Below are 15,766 nucleotides of genomic sequence, written 5' to 3'. Positions count from 1 at the left end.
AGTTTTACTGAGGCCAGAGCCTGACTGGTTTAGCCTTTCTGGAGCAGAAGCCTTTTAGGATAAAGGGGCGGGGGGGGGGGGGGGGGGGGGGGCACTCCCTCTGCTGCAGGGAGTGGGGAAGGGTCTACTTCTCATACAGATTTTTATTTTTATTTATTTATTTTTAAGTTTATTTTATTTTTGAGAGAGAGCATGAGTAGGAGAGGGGGAGGGGAGGGGCAGAGAGAAATAGGGGACACAGGATCCGAAGTGGGCTCTGTGCTGACAGCAGCAAGCCTGATGTGGGGCTCAAACTCATGAGCCGTGAGATCATGACCTGAGGTGAAATTGGGCGGATGCTCCACCAACTGAGCCACCCACATACAGATTTTTAACTAAATCCTCTTGTTTCCTTCTCTTTCAGAAGTGGCTGGTCTGCTCCCAGGACCTCTCCACTGTGGGCAGACATTCTAAGCTTCCCCTGCTTGCTAAGTCAGTCACCACTGATTCATTTGCTTTCCACATTCCAAAGGTTTTTTGCTATTGTCTCCTCTTCTCTTCCCTTTTTTCTTGTTTATGACAAGCTGATGTTCAGTCTGTCATGTTTAACTAGAAATCACCACTATGTATTATTTTAGTAGCATATGTTTTACCACAAATAACAACAATTTAGGTTTCAATAATATGAAAGTGGATTTCTTCTACATTTACTTACTAGTGAAACCTTATAGATTTTAGATTATAGTGTCTGAGGTTTGAAGATAAATAGAAAGTTCACATCTTAAAGTAATGCTTCCCCAATTTTTTGGCCTCAGTACCTGTTTTTCTAGTAATACCTGTTAATATCTCAAGGAACACACTGTTTCTCAGAGTATAGTAGAAGACGTGCTGCTTTGAACTCTCTTAGGTCAATAAAACACAGTTTGCTTAGTCATTTTCTCATGCGGGACTCAGTATCAACATTTCTTCATAGTTATAGTTAGAGCTTTGAACATATAAATATCTTCATATATGTGAAGATATATGAATAAATATATTTATGTACTAACCAGGTTGAAACAAATAGCTTTAAAAATCTTTGTATATTACCAGACGACTCCATCTGAAGATTGACCCTATTAATATCACTATCAGCCATGTATCTGTTTCCATATGTCCTAGCAACAGAAGGAATGAGTGATCCCAGAGGGGGCCAGGCAGAAGTTACAGTGTCTTTTATGACTTAGCTTTGGAAGTCACATGCCATCTTTTTTATTTTATTTTTTTTTTTAGTTTTAGTTTTATTTATTTTATTTATTTATTTTTTAATGTTTATATATATTTGAGAGAGAGAAAAAGACAGAAGACAAGTGGCAGAGGGACAGAGAGAGAGGGAGACAGAATCCAAAGCAGGCTTCAGGCTCTGAGCTGTCAGCACAGAGCCCGACACGGGGCTCGAACTCATGAACCATGAGATCATGACCTGAGCTGAAGTCAGACGCTTAACCAACTGAGCCACCCAAATGTCCCTTTTTATTTTTTTAAAGTTTATTTATTTTGAGAGAGAAACTCTCAAAATAAAACACACACACACACACGCACAAGCAGGGGAGGGGCAGAGAGAGAGGGAGGGAGACACCCCGCACTGTCAGCACAGAACCCTCTGCGGGGCTCCATCCTACTCACTGTGAGATCATGACCTGAGCTGAAATCAAGAGTCGGATGCTTAACGGACTGAGCCCCCTAGGTGCCCCCAGTTTTATTTTTACTTAAGTAATCTCTACCCACAATGTGGGGCTTAAACTCATGATCCTGAGATTAAGAGTCACATACTCTTCTGACTGAACCAGTCAGGTGCCCCCACAGGACATCATTTCTACACCATCCTTTTGGTTATTAAGGTCAGCCCTATGCATGTAGGAGGGGACCATACAAGGGCTTCAGTACCAGAGGGAAGATCAATGGCATTCATCTTGGAGACTGGCTACCACTCCACCCTCTGTCCCCTACTAAATCACGTCTTCCCATATGGAGAATAGACCTAACCCCTCCCAAAGGCTTCAAAAGTTATTTCCCTATAGCACATCAGGCTAAATTCCAGAATCTTATCATCTAAAAGCAGGTCCAGGTATGGAGGATTTACACTCCTCAGGTGAGATTTTTTGAGTATAGCTCTTTGAGTACAGTTCTTCCCCCTGCCTCCAATCAGTAGACCATGGTGGACCAGGCATAGCATAACTGGTAGACAGCCCCCTTAAAAAGGGGGAAACGGAAGGCACAAAGAAGTCATGGGTCCATAACAATTCAGCAGGGCACATCCTGGCTGTCTCCTGATGAAAATATAAGACATGGGAATAATTTTTCATGGCTTTGGCTTAGCTCTTTGAGTCAAGCTAAAGTATAATTTTGTTTGTTTGTTTGTTTGTTTTAAGTAAACTCTACCCCCAACATGGGACTCAATATCACAAACCCAAGATCAAGAATTGCATGTTTGGGGCACCCTGGTGGCTCAGTTGGTTAACTGTCTGACTCTTGATTTTGGCTCAGGTCATGCATAATCTCACAGGTTTGTGAAATCAAGCCCTGTGTGGGGCTCTGCACAGACAGTGTGGAGTCTGCTTGGGATTCTCTCTCTCCCCCTCTCTTTCTACTCCTCTTCCACTCTCTCTCTATCAAATATAAATAAGTAAACTTTAAAAAAAATTAAAAAATGGGGTACCTGGGTGGCTTAGTCAGTTGAACGTCTGACTTCGGCTCAGGTCATGATCTCATGGTTCATGAATTCGAGCCCTGCATCAGGCTCTGTGCTGACGGCTCAGGCTTTGAGCCGTCAGCACAGAGCCTGAGCCTGCTTTGGATTCTGTGTCTCCCTCTCTTTTTGCTCCTCCCCCACTCACACTCTGTCTCTCAAAAATAAACGTAAAAATTTAAATAAAAGTGGCATCACATTATATGTATTTTTTGCTCTATAGCTTTTTTTCAATATAACAATATTTTGTGGACTTCTTTCCAATTCATTAAATTTGGACATGCCTTATTCTTTTTAATGGCTACATAGTTTTCTACTATATATGTGTCATAATTTATTATGTGCATATAGATTAAAGAGTCAAGTAATTCTACAAAGCCAGTTGTTAAAACAATCATTCCATAAAATTCCTGTATTTTCTCCTTCCCAGGAGCAACCATTTTCAAAACTTTTTTGCTGGTTCTTTTACTGCGTTTATCTCTTCATTGCCATCTATTGATTTTTCAATTGTTTAGGTATTACCTATTTACTTCCAAAATGTGGAAGGTTAGGATTTAGCTTTTTCCCACAATGTAAACCCTGCAAACACCCTTCTGTCTTCCCACCCTTCCAACATAGTAGTGTCATCATTGGGTTAAAACAGTATTCAGCTTTACATTATCGTGACCAAGTAAATGCTATTCACAACTGAGCCATGTAGTACCCTGTAATTACTTTGCCTTTCCTGTATAGTTTTTTATTTTCTTTGGAGTTAATAATTGCCTTGTTTTCTTGTTTGCTTACATTTTCTGTGTACCTGTCAATTCAGTCCTAAGTTGAATAACTTATCTAATTTTTTTTCTTTTTTTAAAAGATGTTCTTTTACTTTTTTTAAGTAATCTCTATATCCGACATGGGGCTCAAGCTCACATCCCCATGATAGAGAGTCACATGCTCCACTCACTGAGCCAGCTAGGCATCCCTAATATTTTTTTTAAAACATGGTTTTCAAATATAGTTGTGTATTAGAAATACCCTAAGAACTTTTTTAAACAATGTTTATTTATTTTTGAGTGAGAGAGAGCATGACCATGGAAGGGGCAGAGAGAGAGAGGGAGACAGAGAATCCCAAGTAGGCTCTGCACTGTCAATACAGAGCCTGATGTGGGACTCGAAATCACTAACTGTGAGCCAAAACCAAGAGTTGGATGCTCAGTTGACTGAGCCACCAAGGTGCCCTGAATTTTTTTCTTGATAAGCTCAAATATTGTATCAGTTTCATCTTCTTTAAGAAATCTCTCCTAGGGCGCCTGGGTGGCGCAGTCGGTTAAGCGTCCGACTTCAGCCAGGTCACGATCTCGCGGTCCGTGAGTTCGAGCCCCGCGTCGGGCTCTGGGCTGATGGCTCGGAGCCTGGAGCCTGTTTCCGATTCTGTGTCTCCCTCTCTCTCTGCCCCTCCCCCGTTCATGCTCTGTCTCTCTCTGTCCCAAAAATAAATAAAAAATGTTAAAAAAAAAAAAAAAAAAAAAAAAAAAAGAAATCTCTCCTAAAGTCATCTGCTCTGCTTCAATCTGGACTTTTTGCCCTCTCTAACCAGGGTACACTTGTCATCCTGGATATTCTCTTTGCCTGTCTCCTGTGTTGAATGTTCTGTTCAGAAGGTTTAGGCAAAGCCCAAGGGTTCTAGGGAGAGGGGAGGAGAGGGGTCATGGTTTTTCTGGGTTTTGCTTGATCTCTCTAGTTCCTTACCCTTAACTCTGCCTTGTGTTCTCCAGACCAGAGACCCTCAATCATATCCTCTCTAGAAAATAAACCTTTAGTTTTATGCTACAGTACAGAAGAGGCAGTTAATCATGCTGAACAGACAAGTTTAACAACATTCCTTGATCAGGAGTCAAAGGCAGTGGTGCTCTACAGGATAGGAAAGCTAATTTAGGAGCCAGTGACTTAGTGTTTTCATGGATTCCCTTAAAGATGTTCTGGAGGGACAGAGAATAATAATGGGTGAAAAAACATTGGCATCATTAATGCTGAGTCAAAAAGTGATAAAGCCACTGAATGTGAAAACATTTTAAGAAAACTTTAACCAATTTATTTTGTTACATATATTTTTTATGGATGTTCAAGAATGATCTAATTTTTAAAAATCCAAACCTAATTTACTCTAAAAGAACTATTTCAATAAGTATAAAATTTAATAATCTAAGTGAATAATTGACATAATTTGATAATCTTTTTTATAATCGGTGTCTTAGATGGAAGGAAAATAATATTATGGATTTATACCCTTTTTTGTCACATGGGTTTCAAGTATTTTTGTCCATCATTTTTGTCTTTTGTGTGGTATTTTTCATCATATGGAGGTTTTACATTTTTATGTCAGCAAACCCATATATCTTCCTATGTTATAGATTCTGAGCCTTGCCCGAGATATAAAATATTCCTTAGTATTTTCCAGCATTTTTTATAGTTTTATATTTAATATTTAAATTTTTTAACCCATCTGGATTTATTTTTATTTCCGATAATGCTTTTTTTTGGTTACTTCTCTTCTCATTTTAAATTTTATTTGCTTAGGGGCGCCTGGGTGGTTCAGTCCGTTAAGCGTCCGACTTCAGCTCAGGTCACGATCTCGAGGTCCGTGAGTTCGAGCCCCGCATCGGGCTCTGGGCTGACAGCTCAGAGCCTGGAGCCTGCTTTGGGTTCTGTGTCTCCCTCTCTCTCTGCCCCTCCCCCCGTTCATGCTCTGTCTCTCTCTGTCTCAAAAATAAATAAACGTTAAAAAAAAAAATTTTAAAAGAAAAGAACAAAGTTTTCTAGATACAGTTTAAATAAATAAATAAATAAATAAATAAATAAATAAATTTTATTTGCTTAACTTTTCCCTTTTCACTTTTTTTTTCCCCTTTTCACTTCTTTTTTTTTTTTTTTTTTTTAATTTTTTTTTTTTCAACGTTTTTTATTTATTTTTGGGACAGAGAGAGACAGAGCATGAACGGGGAAGGGGCAGAGAGAGAGGGAGACACAGAATCGGAAACAGGCTCCAGGCTCTGAGCCATCAGCCCAGAGCCTGACGCGGGGCTCGAACTCACGGACCGCGAGATCGTGACCTGGCTGAAGTCGGACGCTTAACCGACTGCGCCACCCAGGCGCCCCTCCCCTTTTCACTTCTTGAACATTAATTTTTCAAGGGCCTAACTTTAGAATGGCTTCATTTCTTTTTTCTTTTTGTAACTTTTAGATAGAGTTTATTACCTTTTATTTCTGAGTAATATAGAGTGATGAATTATCTAACAAGTACAGCTTTTATAGCATGTCATAAATTTTTTTTTTAATTTTTTATTTTTTTGAGAGCGAGAGACCGAGTGTGAGTGGGGAGGGGCAGACAGAGAGGGAGACAGAATCTGAAGCAGGCTCCAGGCTCTGAGCTGTCAGCACAGAGCCCAATGTGGGGCTCAAACCCACAAACTGTGAGATCATAACCTGAGCCTAAGTCTGACGCTCAACCAACGAGCCACCCAGGTGCCCCAGCGTGTCATAAATTTTTAAATATTTTTACTGAGGTGTGATTTATATGCCACATACACCTATGATAAGTGTATAATTCAGTGATTTTTTTTCATAACTCTGCAGAGTTGTGCAATCATTATCACAAGCCAGCTGTAGAACATTTCCATCACTCCAGAAAGTTCCTTGTATTCATTTTGCAGTCAGCTCCCATTTTTACCCCCCGTCCCAAATGACCACTGGTGTGCTTTCTGTCTTTACAGATCTGCCTATTTTGGACATATCATATAAATGAAATTATACAATAAATAGTCTTTTGGGCCTGATCTTTTTCACTTAATGTCTTTGAGGTTCATCCACGTTGTAGTATGTATCAGTTCAATCTGTTTGTTGTATTGCTGAATAGTATTCCATCAGATGGACATATGACATTTTATTTAGATGTCCAACAGTTGAGGGGCGCCCGGGTGGCTCAGTCGGCTAAGCGTCCGACTTCAGCTCAGGTCACGATCTCGCAGTTCGTGGGTTCGAGCCCCACGTCGGGCTCTGTGCTGACAGCTCAGAGCCTGGAGCCTGTTTCAGATTCTGCGTCTCCCTCTCTCTCTGACCCTCCCCCGTTCATGCTCTATCTCTCTCTGTCTCAAAATAAATAAACGTTAAAAAAAAATTTTTTTAAAAATTAGATGTCCAACAGTTGACTGGACGTTTGGCTTGTTTTCACTTTGTATCTGTAACGAATAATGCTGCTGTGTGCATCTGTGTACAAGTTTTTGTGTACACATATGTTTTTAATCTTTTTTTAGCTTTTTAAATATTTATTTTTGAGAGAGAATGCGAGTGGGGGAGGGGCAGACAGAGGGAGGCAGAGGATTCAAAGTGGGTTCTGTGCTGAGAGTAGCAATCCTGATGTGGGGCTCAGACCCACGAACCTGAGCCAAAGTCAGACGCTCAACCGACTGAGCCACCCAGGTACCCCATCAATCTCTTGATTATATACCTAGGAGTAGCATTGCTGGGTCAAAGGATAAGTGTGTATTTAACATTTTGTAAAACTGCTAAACCCTTCCAAAGTGGCTGCACCATTTACATTCCCACCAACAGTTTAAGAGGGTTTCAGTTTTTCCACATCCTTGCCAACATCTGATATTGTTAGTCTTCTTGATTATAGCCATTCTAATAGGTATGAAGTAGTGTCTCCTTGTGGTTTCAGTTTGCATTTTTTAAAAAATTTTTAATGTTTATTTGTTTTTGAGAGAGGGAGAGTCAGATAGAACACAAGCAGGAGAGGGGCAGAGAGAGAGGGAGACACAGAATCCGAAGAGGCTCCAGGCTCTGAGCTGTCAGCACAGAGCCCAACACAGGGCTCGAACTCATGAACCACGAGACTGTGACCTGAGCCAAAATCGGACTCAACCTACTGAGCCACCCAGATGCCCTTCAATTTACATTTTTAATGTTTATTTATTTATTTTGGGAAAGAAAGAGAGCAGGAGAGGGGCATAGAGAGAGGGAGTGAGAGAATCCCATGCTGGCTCCACACTGTCAGCACAGAGCCCAATGTGGGGCTCGATATCACAAACTGTGAGATCCTGACCTAAGCCAAAATCAAGAGTCAGACACTTAACGGACTGAACCAACCACATGCCCTTCAATTTGCATTTTCCTAATGACAGTGATGTTGAGCATCTTTTAATGTGCTCGGTAGAGTTGTTTGATTATCTTTTTTGGTGAAATGTTTATTCAAACATCTTTCTAATTCTTAAATTGGCTTGTCTTCTTACTGAGTTCAGCATGCCAAAATTTTTGGTTTGTTGTATTTCTCTGTTTGCTGAAAATCAGTCTGTTATGAACAATGAATTTTATCCCTATCCTATGTATAATTTAAGAGTATTTTCTCAGGGGCACCTGGGTGGCTCGGTTGTTTGAGCTTCCAACTTCAGCTCAGGTAATGATCTCACAGTTCATGAGTTCAAGCCCTGAACTGGACTCACTGCTGTCAGCGCAGAGCCCTCTTTGGATCCTCTGTCCCCTTCTCTCTTTGCACCTCCCCTGCTCGCACTCACTCTCTCAAAAATAAATATTTAAGAAAAAAAACTTTTTAAAGTATTTTCTTAATATTTCCCTATAACCAGTCAATTTTCAATCCTATTTTTGTTTTGTGTTTCTACATCCCTTAACATTTTTGTATGAATTTTGTTTGTTCATACAGGCATATAGAGCAAAATTCACCCTTTTTAGGTGTATAGTTCTATGAATTTTGACAAACTTATAGTAACCTCTATGACAACTGAGATAGAGTATTTCCATCATCCCAAAAAGTTCCTTCATGCTCCTTTGTAGGCAGTCTCTTCCCTCCACTCCAGCCTCTGGCAACTACTGATTTGAATTTTGTTCCCATGGTTCTGCGTATTTCAGAATGTCCTATAAATGGAATCATCCAGTATGTAATTTTTTTGAGTCAAACTCGTTTCACTTAGCATAATGCTCTTGATGTGTCCATGTTGTTTGTTATGTGTATCAGTAGTTTCTTTTTATTCCTGAGTAGAAATCCATTGTATGCACCTACCACCATCCTTGAACACCCTATGCAGAGTATTTCATCCCTTTCTCGGGACTTAATAGTTTGAATCATTTTGGTCAACCAGGTAAAAATTTTTAAACATTTAGTAGAAAAAAACAACTTTTGGGGAGCCTGGGTGGCTCAGTCGGTTAAGCGTCCAACTTGGACTCAGGTCATGATTCACGGTTGGTGGGTTTGAGCCCTGCATTGGGCTCATTGGGCTCTGTGCTGACATCTCAGACCCTGGAGCCTGCTTCAGATCCTGTGTCTCCCTCTCTCTCTGCCCCTCCCCTGCTCATGCTCTGTCTCTCTCAAAAATAAATAAAAACATTAAAAAAAATTTTTTTTACTTATCAAATAAAAATATATGTAAAATATACCTGCCATAATACATCTTTCTCTTGTTGCTCAAAGTGATTTATAAAATTTCTTGCTTTTTTTCCTTTGGTAGGTATTGATTGGCAGGTTCAGCCTCCTTTATCAGGACTTCCTACTCTTGGTAAAGTGTCTCTCAACAGGGAGCTTCATTTTAACACTTCCATTGCTAACTTGGTCATCCTTCGTGGGAAAGATGTGCATAGTGCAGATCTGGGTAAGCAGAAGTTAAGGTGAAAATTAAGATGTACATTTTGCTCATGTACATGGTACACGTTTTTTTGTTTGTTTGTTTGTTTTTTAAAGGAAGTTCCTCCCCTGGGGTGCCTGAGTGGCTCAGTCAGTTAAGCGTTGGACTTTGGCTTAGGTCATGATCTCATGAGTTCGAGCCCAATGTTAGGCTCTGTGTGGACAGCTGGAGCCTGGAACCTTGCTTCAGATTCTGTGTCTCCCTCTCACTCTGCCCCTCCCCCTCTTGTACTCTCTCAAAAAAATAAAAAATTTTAGGAAAAAAGGAAGTCCCTGAATCTATTTTTAAATTTTTTTTAATGTTTATTTATTTTTGGCAGAGAGAGACAGAGCATGAGTGGGGGAGGGGCAGAGAGAGAGGAAGACACAGGATCCGAAGCAGGCTCCAGGCTCTGAGCTGTCATCACGGAGCCCAATGCGGGGCTCAAACTCACAGACCGTGAGATCATGACCTGAGCTGAAGTTGGACGCTCAACCGACTGAGCCACCCAGCCTCCCCCCTGAATTTATTTTTAAAGAAAGGAAAATAATAACTGTGTTTTAGTAGCAAAGTGTAAGCATTGTATCAGTATTATGTAACTGGACACCAAAAAATAGAAGTGGTTGAAACAAGATACAGATTAAATTCTTTCTGTCCTCACCTTATGGCTTTCTCCTCTTGCTTTTTTTGTTTTTTAATTTTTTAATGTTTATTTATTTTTGAGAGGGAGAGACACAGGGTGCAAGCAGAAGGGCAGAGAGAGGGAGACAGAATCTGAAGTGGGCTCCAGGCTCTGAACTGTGAGCACAGAGCCTGACAAGTGGCCCGAATTCATAAACTGTGAGATCATGACCGAGATAAAGTAGGACACTCAGCCAACTGAGCCACCCGGCTGTCCCATGGCTTCCTCCTCATAGTCCAAGACGTCTGTTTGAGCTTCAGCCATCAAATCACATAGGAATGAGCAAAGGAGGGTATGCTGCCTTTTCCTAGGGTCGCACACCACACTCATGTTTGAATAGCTTTGATTGGGACTGAATCTTGTGCCACAACTAGCTGCAAGGGTGTCATGAGCACAGTTAAAATTGGGGAGCTCTGTTACTAAAGAAGGGGAGAACAGGTAATGTAGCACAACTAGGATCTCTGTGACAAGCATTTTGTTACAAAATTTTCAGGAGGTTCAAAGAGCAGTACTCTTATTAGTTTGTTTCTATGGCGAATCTCCAGGTTTGTATTATCCTTATTTGATGATTTTAGCAGTATCAAATTGGCTGCTTCTAGCTATGATAGAAAGAAGACCAAATAATCTAGTCCCTGTAATGCACCTTAGATAAAAAAGTGAAAACTAAAGAGAGATCATTTCAGGTCCATCAGATGGTATACTTCTCCTACCTCAGAACATTTTCTTCATAGTCTTCATTTTAGATTCTAAATCAAGAGAATTAATAACAGGATATATAAAATAATCAAACTTCCAAAAATTTACCCACAACAAATGACATAGGTACAGAGAGGTGTTCTTGCAAAGATATTCACTGTAGTATCTTTCACACAAAAATGTGGAAACAACCTAAATGCCCAGCAGTAGGAAATGTGTTAAATAAATTATGGTATATTCACATACTAAGGCTTTAAATATGAGTGATATTTATTGACATGAAAAAGAGGTTCACACCATACTGGTGAATGAAAACATAGATTACAGAACAGCGTGTGTGTAAAATTATATACACAAGAGGGTCAACAAAATGTTCACAATCTTCTCTGGATGGTGACATTTCACCTGTTCAGTTGACTTAAATTTTCTTCTTAATACTTCTCTGAGTGGTGTGAATTACTACTATTTTTTTTACAATGTCTATGGGTCATTTATCTAAAAGCACTATAAACTAGTTTTAAATAAGTAAAACAAAAGATTTCTGGTTAAATATTAAAATAAGAAAAATCTGTTTATTAATTTGTTTCCAAAATTAATGATTTATGGTATGAACAATGGCTTAATGTTGTTTTACTCTAGGAGGATTTAAAGATCCAGCACTCTATACTTCTTGGTTAGCGCCTGTTAATGCTTTCAATGTGTGGAAAACCCAGCGAGCATTTAGCAAATATGAGAAGTCTGCAGCATTGGTCAGCAATAGCCAGTTCTTACTAAAACCACTTGATACAATTGTGGGCAAAGCATGGAATATGTTTGCTTCAAAGTAAGTAAAAAATAAATCTACAAACCTTTCTTTGTTTTATTTATTTATTTATTTACTTATTTACTTATTTATTTATTTATAGAGAGTGTATGTGAGCAGGGGAGGGGCAGGAGAGAGAGAGAGAGAGAGAGAGAGAGAGAGAGAGAGAGAGAGAGAATCCCAAGCAGGCTCCGTACCCTCAGCACAAATCCTGATGGGGGGCTTAATCTCACAAACTGAAAGATCATGACCTGAACCAAAATCAAAAGTCAGATGCTTATCTGGCTGAGCCACCCAGGTGCCCAGAAATCTACAAGTCTTTCTACCCTTAGAAATATAAATCTTAAAACAGAAAGCAGGATCTGGAATGTCTTAGTCTGTTTGATTTGCTCTAACAAAAATAGCACAGACTGCATATCTTATAAACAACAGAAATTTATTTCTCACAGTTCTAGAGGCTAGGAAGTCCAAATTAAATGGTGCTGGCAGATTTGATGTCTACTGAGGAGCTACTTCCTGGTTCATAGGTGATGTCTTTCCCTGTGTCCTCAAATGGCCAAAGAGGCAAAGATCTTTCATGGGCCTCTTTTAAAAGGGCACTGATTCCATTCATGAGGGCTCCACCTTCGTGACCTATCACCTTCCAAAGGCCTCACCTCCTTATACTCTCACCTTGGGGGTAAGATTTTAATGTACGAATTTTGGGGGAACGCAAACATTCAACCTACAACATGGAGCAAGCATGGCTTACTTTGTAGGTGTGAAATTCAGTCATGTTACTTCAGGCATCATTTTCTTTTCTGCACAAATCCTTATTCCAAAATAAGAGGATTAAGTGAGATAATCATGTAAAAATACCTACCACATTGCTGTTAACTCTTGTTGATAAAAGGAGTAGTTTCCAAATGAAATGAAATTAAAGTAGAAATTTCATTATAAGGCTGGGACAATAAAATAGTATTCCAAAATAAGATCCTTGGAAGAATGGAAGAGATCCTGATCTTGTTCAGCAAGAAATATTGCAAGTTTAACTCCATTTGCCACTACAAAATGTCTGCTTGATCCTAAGAAGTGAGTTATCAGGTCTCCTGACCTCTGCCACAATTACTTGTCAAAGCAGAATTCCTCATATTAATTGGCAAGGCCTCTACTCTGATTATCCAGGATTCCCAAGGGCTCCCCCTTTCCACACGTGGCTATTCCACAAGCCCCGTCCAAAAGGACAGCAGTGAACTCTGTCCTTTTCTGATATCGTTCACTTCCCACTCCCCTTAAATGGCAGCAGCTCTTATTACATCAATTTAATCCATGTCTGCCCCTGGCATTCTTTTTAATATTTCTCCTACCTCAGAACATTTGGAGGGTATGGGGTATTAAAAGAACCACCTGGTATAACTGCAAAGTAAATGTCTGAAAAATACTTGGGAGACTTCAGTTCATTCCTAGCACTAGATTAATGCATTTCAAGCCTTAGGTAAAAATTCTCAGGCACCTTTTAGAGTTTGTATTGAACCCAGTCATCTCTGTAGGGTGTTCAGTATGTGCTTGGTTAGATAACCAAATCTGAATATGCTTCTTTTTCCTATGTGCTTCTTACTGTCACTCTCTTGGATACTAAAAAGGCGGGGAGCTTGACATAAACTTTCAAAGTTTACTAATCTTTGGAATAAACGTTGAAATAAATATAAGACATTTAAGAGATTCTTCCATCTTCAATTATTCATGAACTAGGACAGTTCTATTTATGGTTTGATTTTAGGAGTTACTAATTTCTCTGAGATTTTTTTTATTTTACATTTTCTGTTTCTTTCGTCAGAGCCTACATTCATCAGTACACAAAATTTGGAATTGAAGAAGAAGACTTTCTGGACAGTTTCACATTGTTGGAACAAGTTGTTGCCAGTTACTGCAATCTCTGATCGCCAACAAAGGAGAAAAAGTACCCTAGGTCATTTTGGGGCTAAACAATTTTCAATATTACTTTTTCTGTAAGGTGTTCAGATCCCTACCTGTTAAAGTAACAAAGGTGAATGCTCTTTCCTTTGGCATACCATAACCACAGAAAAGGAGGAAAACTTTTTTTTTTTTATTTTTTTTTAACGTTTATTTATTATTGAGAGATACAGACAGAGTATGAGCATGGGAGGGGCAGAGAGAGAGGGAGACACAGAATCCGAAGCAGGTTCCAGGCTCTGAGCTGTCAGCACAGAGCCCAATGTGGGGCTCGAACTCACAAACCGCAAGATCACAACCTGAGCCGAAGTCAGATGCTTAACTGGCTGAGCCACCCAGGTGCCCCAGGAGGAAAACCTTTATTTCATTTTATTTTATTTTAATTTTTTTAAATTTACATCCAAATTAGCATATAGTGCAACAATGATTTCAGGAATAGATTCCTTAGTGCCCCTTACCTATTTAGCCCATTCCCCCTTCCACAATCCCTCCAGTAACCCTCAGTTTGTTCTCCATATTTATGAGTCTCTTATGTTCTGTACCCCTCCCTGTTTTTATATTATTTTTGTTTCCCTTCCTTTATGTTCATCTGTTTTGTCTCTTAAAGTCCTCATATGAGTGAAGTCATAGGATTTTTGTCTTTCTCTGACTAATTTCACTTAACATAATACCCTCCAATTCCATCCACATAGTTGCAAATGGCAAGATTTCATTCTTTTTCATTGCTGAGTAATACTCCATTGTATAGATATACCACATCTTTATCCATTCATCCATCGATGGACATTTAGGCTGGTTCCATACTTTGGCTATTGTTGATAGTGCTGCTATAAACACGGGGGTGCATGTGTCCCTTCAAAACACCACACCTGTATCCCATGGATAAATGCCTAGTAGTGCAATTGCTGGGTCATAGGGTAGTTCTGTTTTTAGTTTTTTGAGGAACCTCCATACTGTTTACAAGAGTGGCTGCACCAGCTTGCATTCCCAAGGAAAACCTTTATACTATATGTTACCTTAGATTATAATAAAAGATAAAAAAGAAAAGGAGTAAAACCTTTTTTTTAAGTTTATTTTATTTATTTTGAGAGAGAGTGTTGTGTGTGAGCAAGGGGGGTGGGGGCAGAGAGAGAGGGGGAAGGAGAGAAAATTCCAAGCAGGCTCAACGTTGTCAGCACAGAGCCCATACAGGGCTTGAACTCACAAACTGTGAAATCATGACCTGAGCCAAAACCAAGAGTTGGACCTTAACCAACTGAGCCACCCAGGTACTCCTGGAGGGAAACCTCTTAAATGGGAATAGCATGTTTTTGAGGTGCCTGGCTGGCTCAGTCAGAAGAGCCTGTGACTCTTAATCTGGGGGTTATGAGTCCGAGTCCCACGCTGGATGGAGAGATTACTTAAATAAACAAACAAACAAACAAACTTAAAAAAAATTTTAATGAAAATAAATGAAAAATAGTATCTTTTCAATGAAAACACTTGGTATTTTTATTTGTAAGAAAAATGGTGCTTCAATAAAGAAATTTGGAAACACTTTGCTGAGATGTTGGAACTATGGAACTATACAAGAAAGGGGAATATTCTTTTTCTAAATCTTCCCTTTATTCCAGAAAGGATTCACTAAATTTGGGCTAAACTTTCACTACACACTTTTAAACTTAAGAAATTGGCAGTTCTGTATTTGTGTTCCCCTCTGAAGTGAATGCTTTGAACCTTAAGAGGGAGCTATTGTCAAATGCTAGAGCATGAACATCTATTTTGAATATTCTATAACAGGGTAAGATTTTCCACATCAAGCAGCTATTTAAAAATAAATATCAGATCTTGTTAATAAATGTATATTATGCTTTTTTAAATAAATGTATACCATGCTTAAGTACAAAAGGAAGTAAATGTTTGCTTTTCTGAAATTCTCTATCCATCAGAAAACTGAGTCAGTTTTTCTTTTACATCTTGAATACAAGAAAAGAAACTGATTTTATTCAACTAGTGTTTTCAGATTACTTATAGGTATTTATCTGGTGTGGAAGATGTTGTGCTTTTCAGTAAAATGTGTAAGAACTTCACCAAAATTTCATGAAGTTGAGATACTATCCTGTTCTTGATGAAATGGACACAAACAGATGTGGGTTTCACTCAGTAGAACAAAACACACTTGGAAATTGGCAACTGAGTTTGAGGGTAATTGTGTATTTCAATAAAACACATCTCATGCGATGTATTAACACATGTAAAATGGGAAATAAATACAAACGTTGGCCTTTTCTGCCAAA

General features: G+C 39.2%; 1 protein-coding gene across 5 annotated transcripts in view; it reads left to right on the top strand.

Moving 5' to 3' along the window:
- TUBD1 (tubulin delta 1) overlaps positions 1-15,766 on the top strand; it is a 34,624-nt gene extending 18,858 nt beyond the window's left edge. For all 5 annotated transcript variants that reach the window (XM_058704325.1, XM_058704323.1, XM_058704324.1 and 2 more), the window contains 3 exons: positions 9,205-9,345; positions 11,375-11,558; positions 13,354-15,766. In XM_058704325.1, the coding sequence (XP_058560308.1) occupies positions 9,205-9,345; positions 11,375-11,558; positions 13,354-13,456 (428 nt within the window). In that variant the 3' untranslated portion in view covers positions 13,457-15,766. The remainder of the gene's footprint in view (positions 1-9,204; positions 9,346-11,374; positions 11,559-13,353) is intronic.

The sequence above is a fragment of the Neofelis nebulosa genome, chromosome 16 (assembly GCF_028018385.1).
Source record: "Neofelis nebulosa isolate mNeoNeb1 chromosome 16, mNeoNeb1.pri, whole genome shotgun sequence".
Classification (NCBI taxonomy): Eukaryota; Metazoa; Chordata; class Mammalia; order Carnivora; family Felidae; genus Neofelis; species Neofelis nebulosa.
Note: the sequence above shows the minus strand (reverse complement) of the source record. Positions and strands in the feature narration are given on the sequence as shown.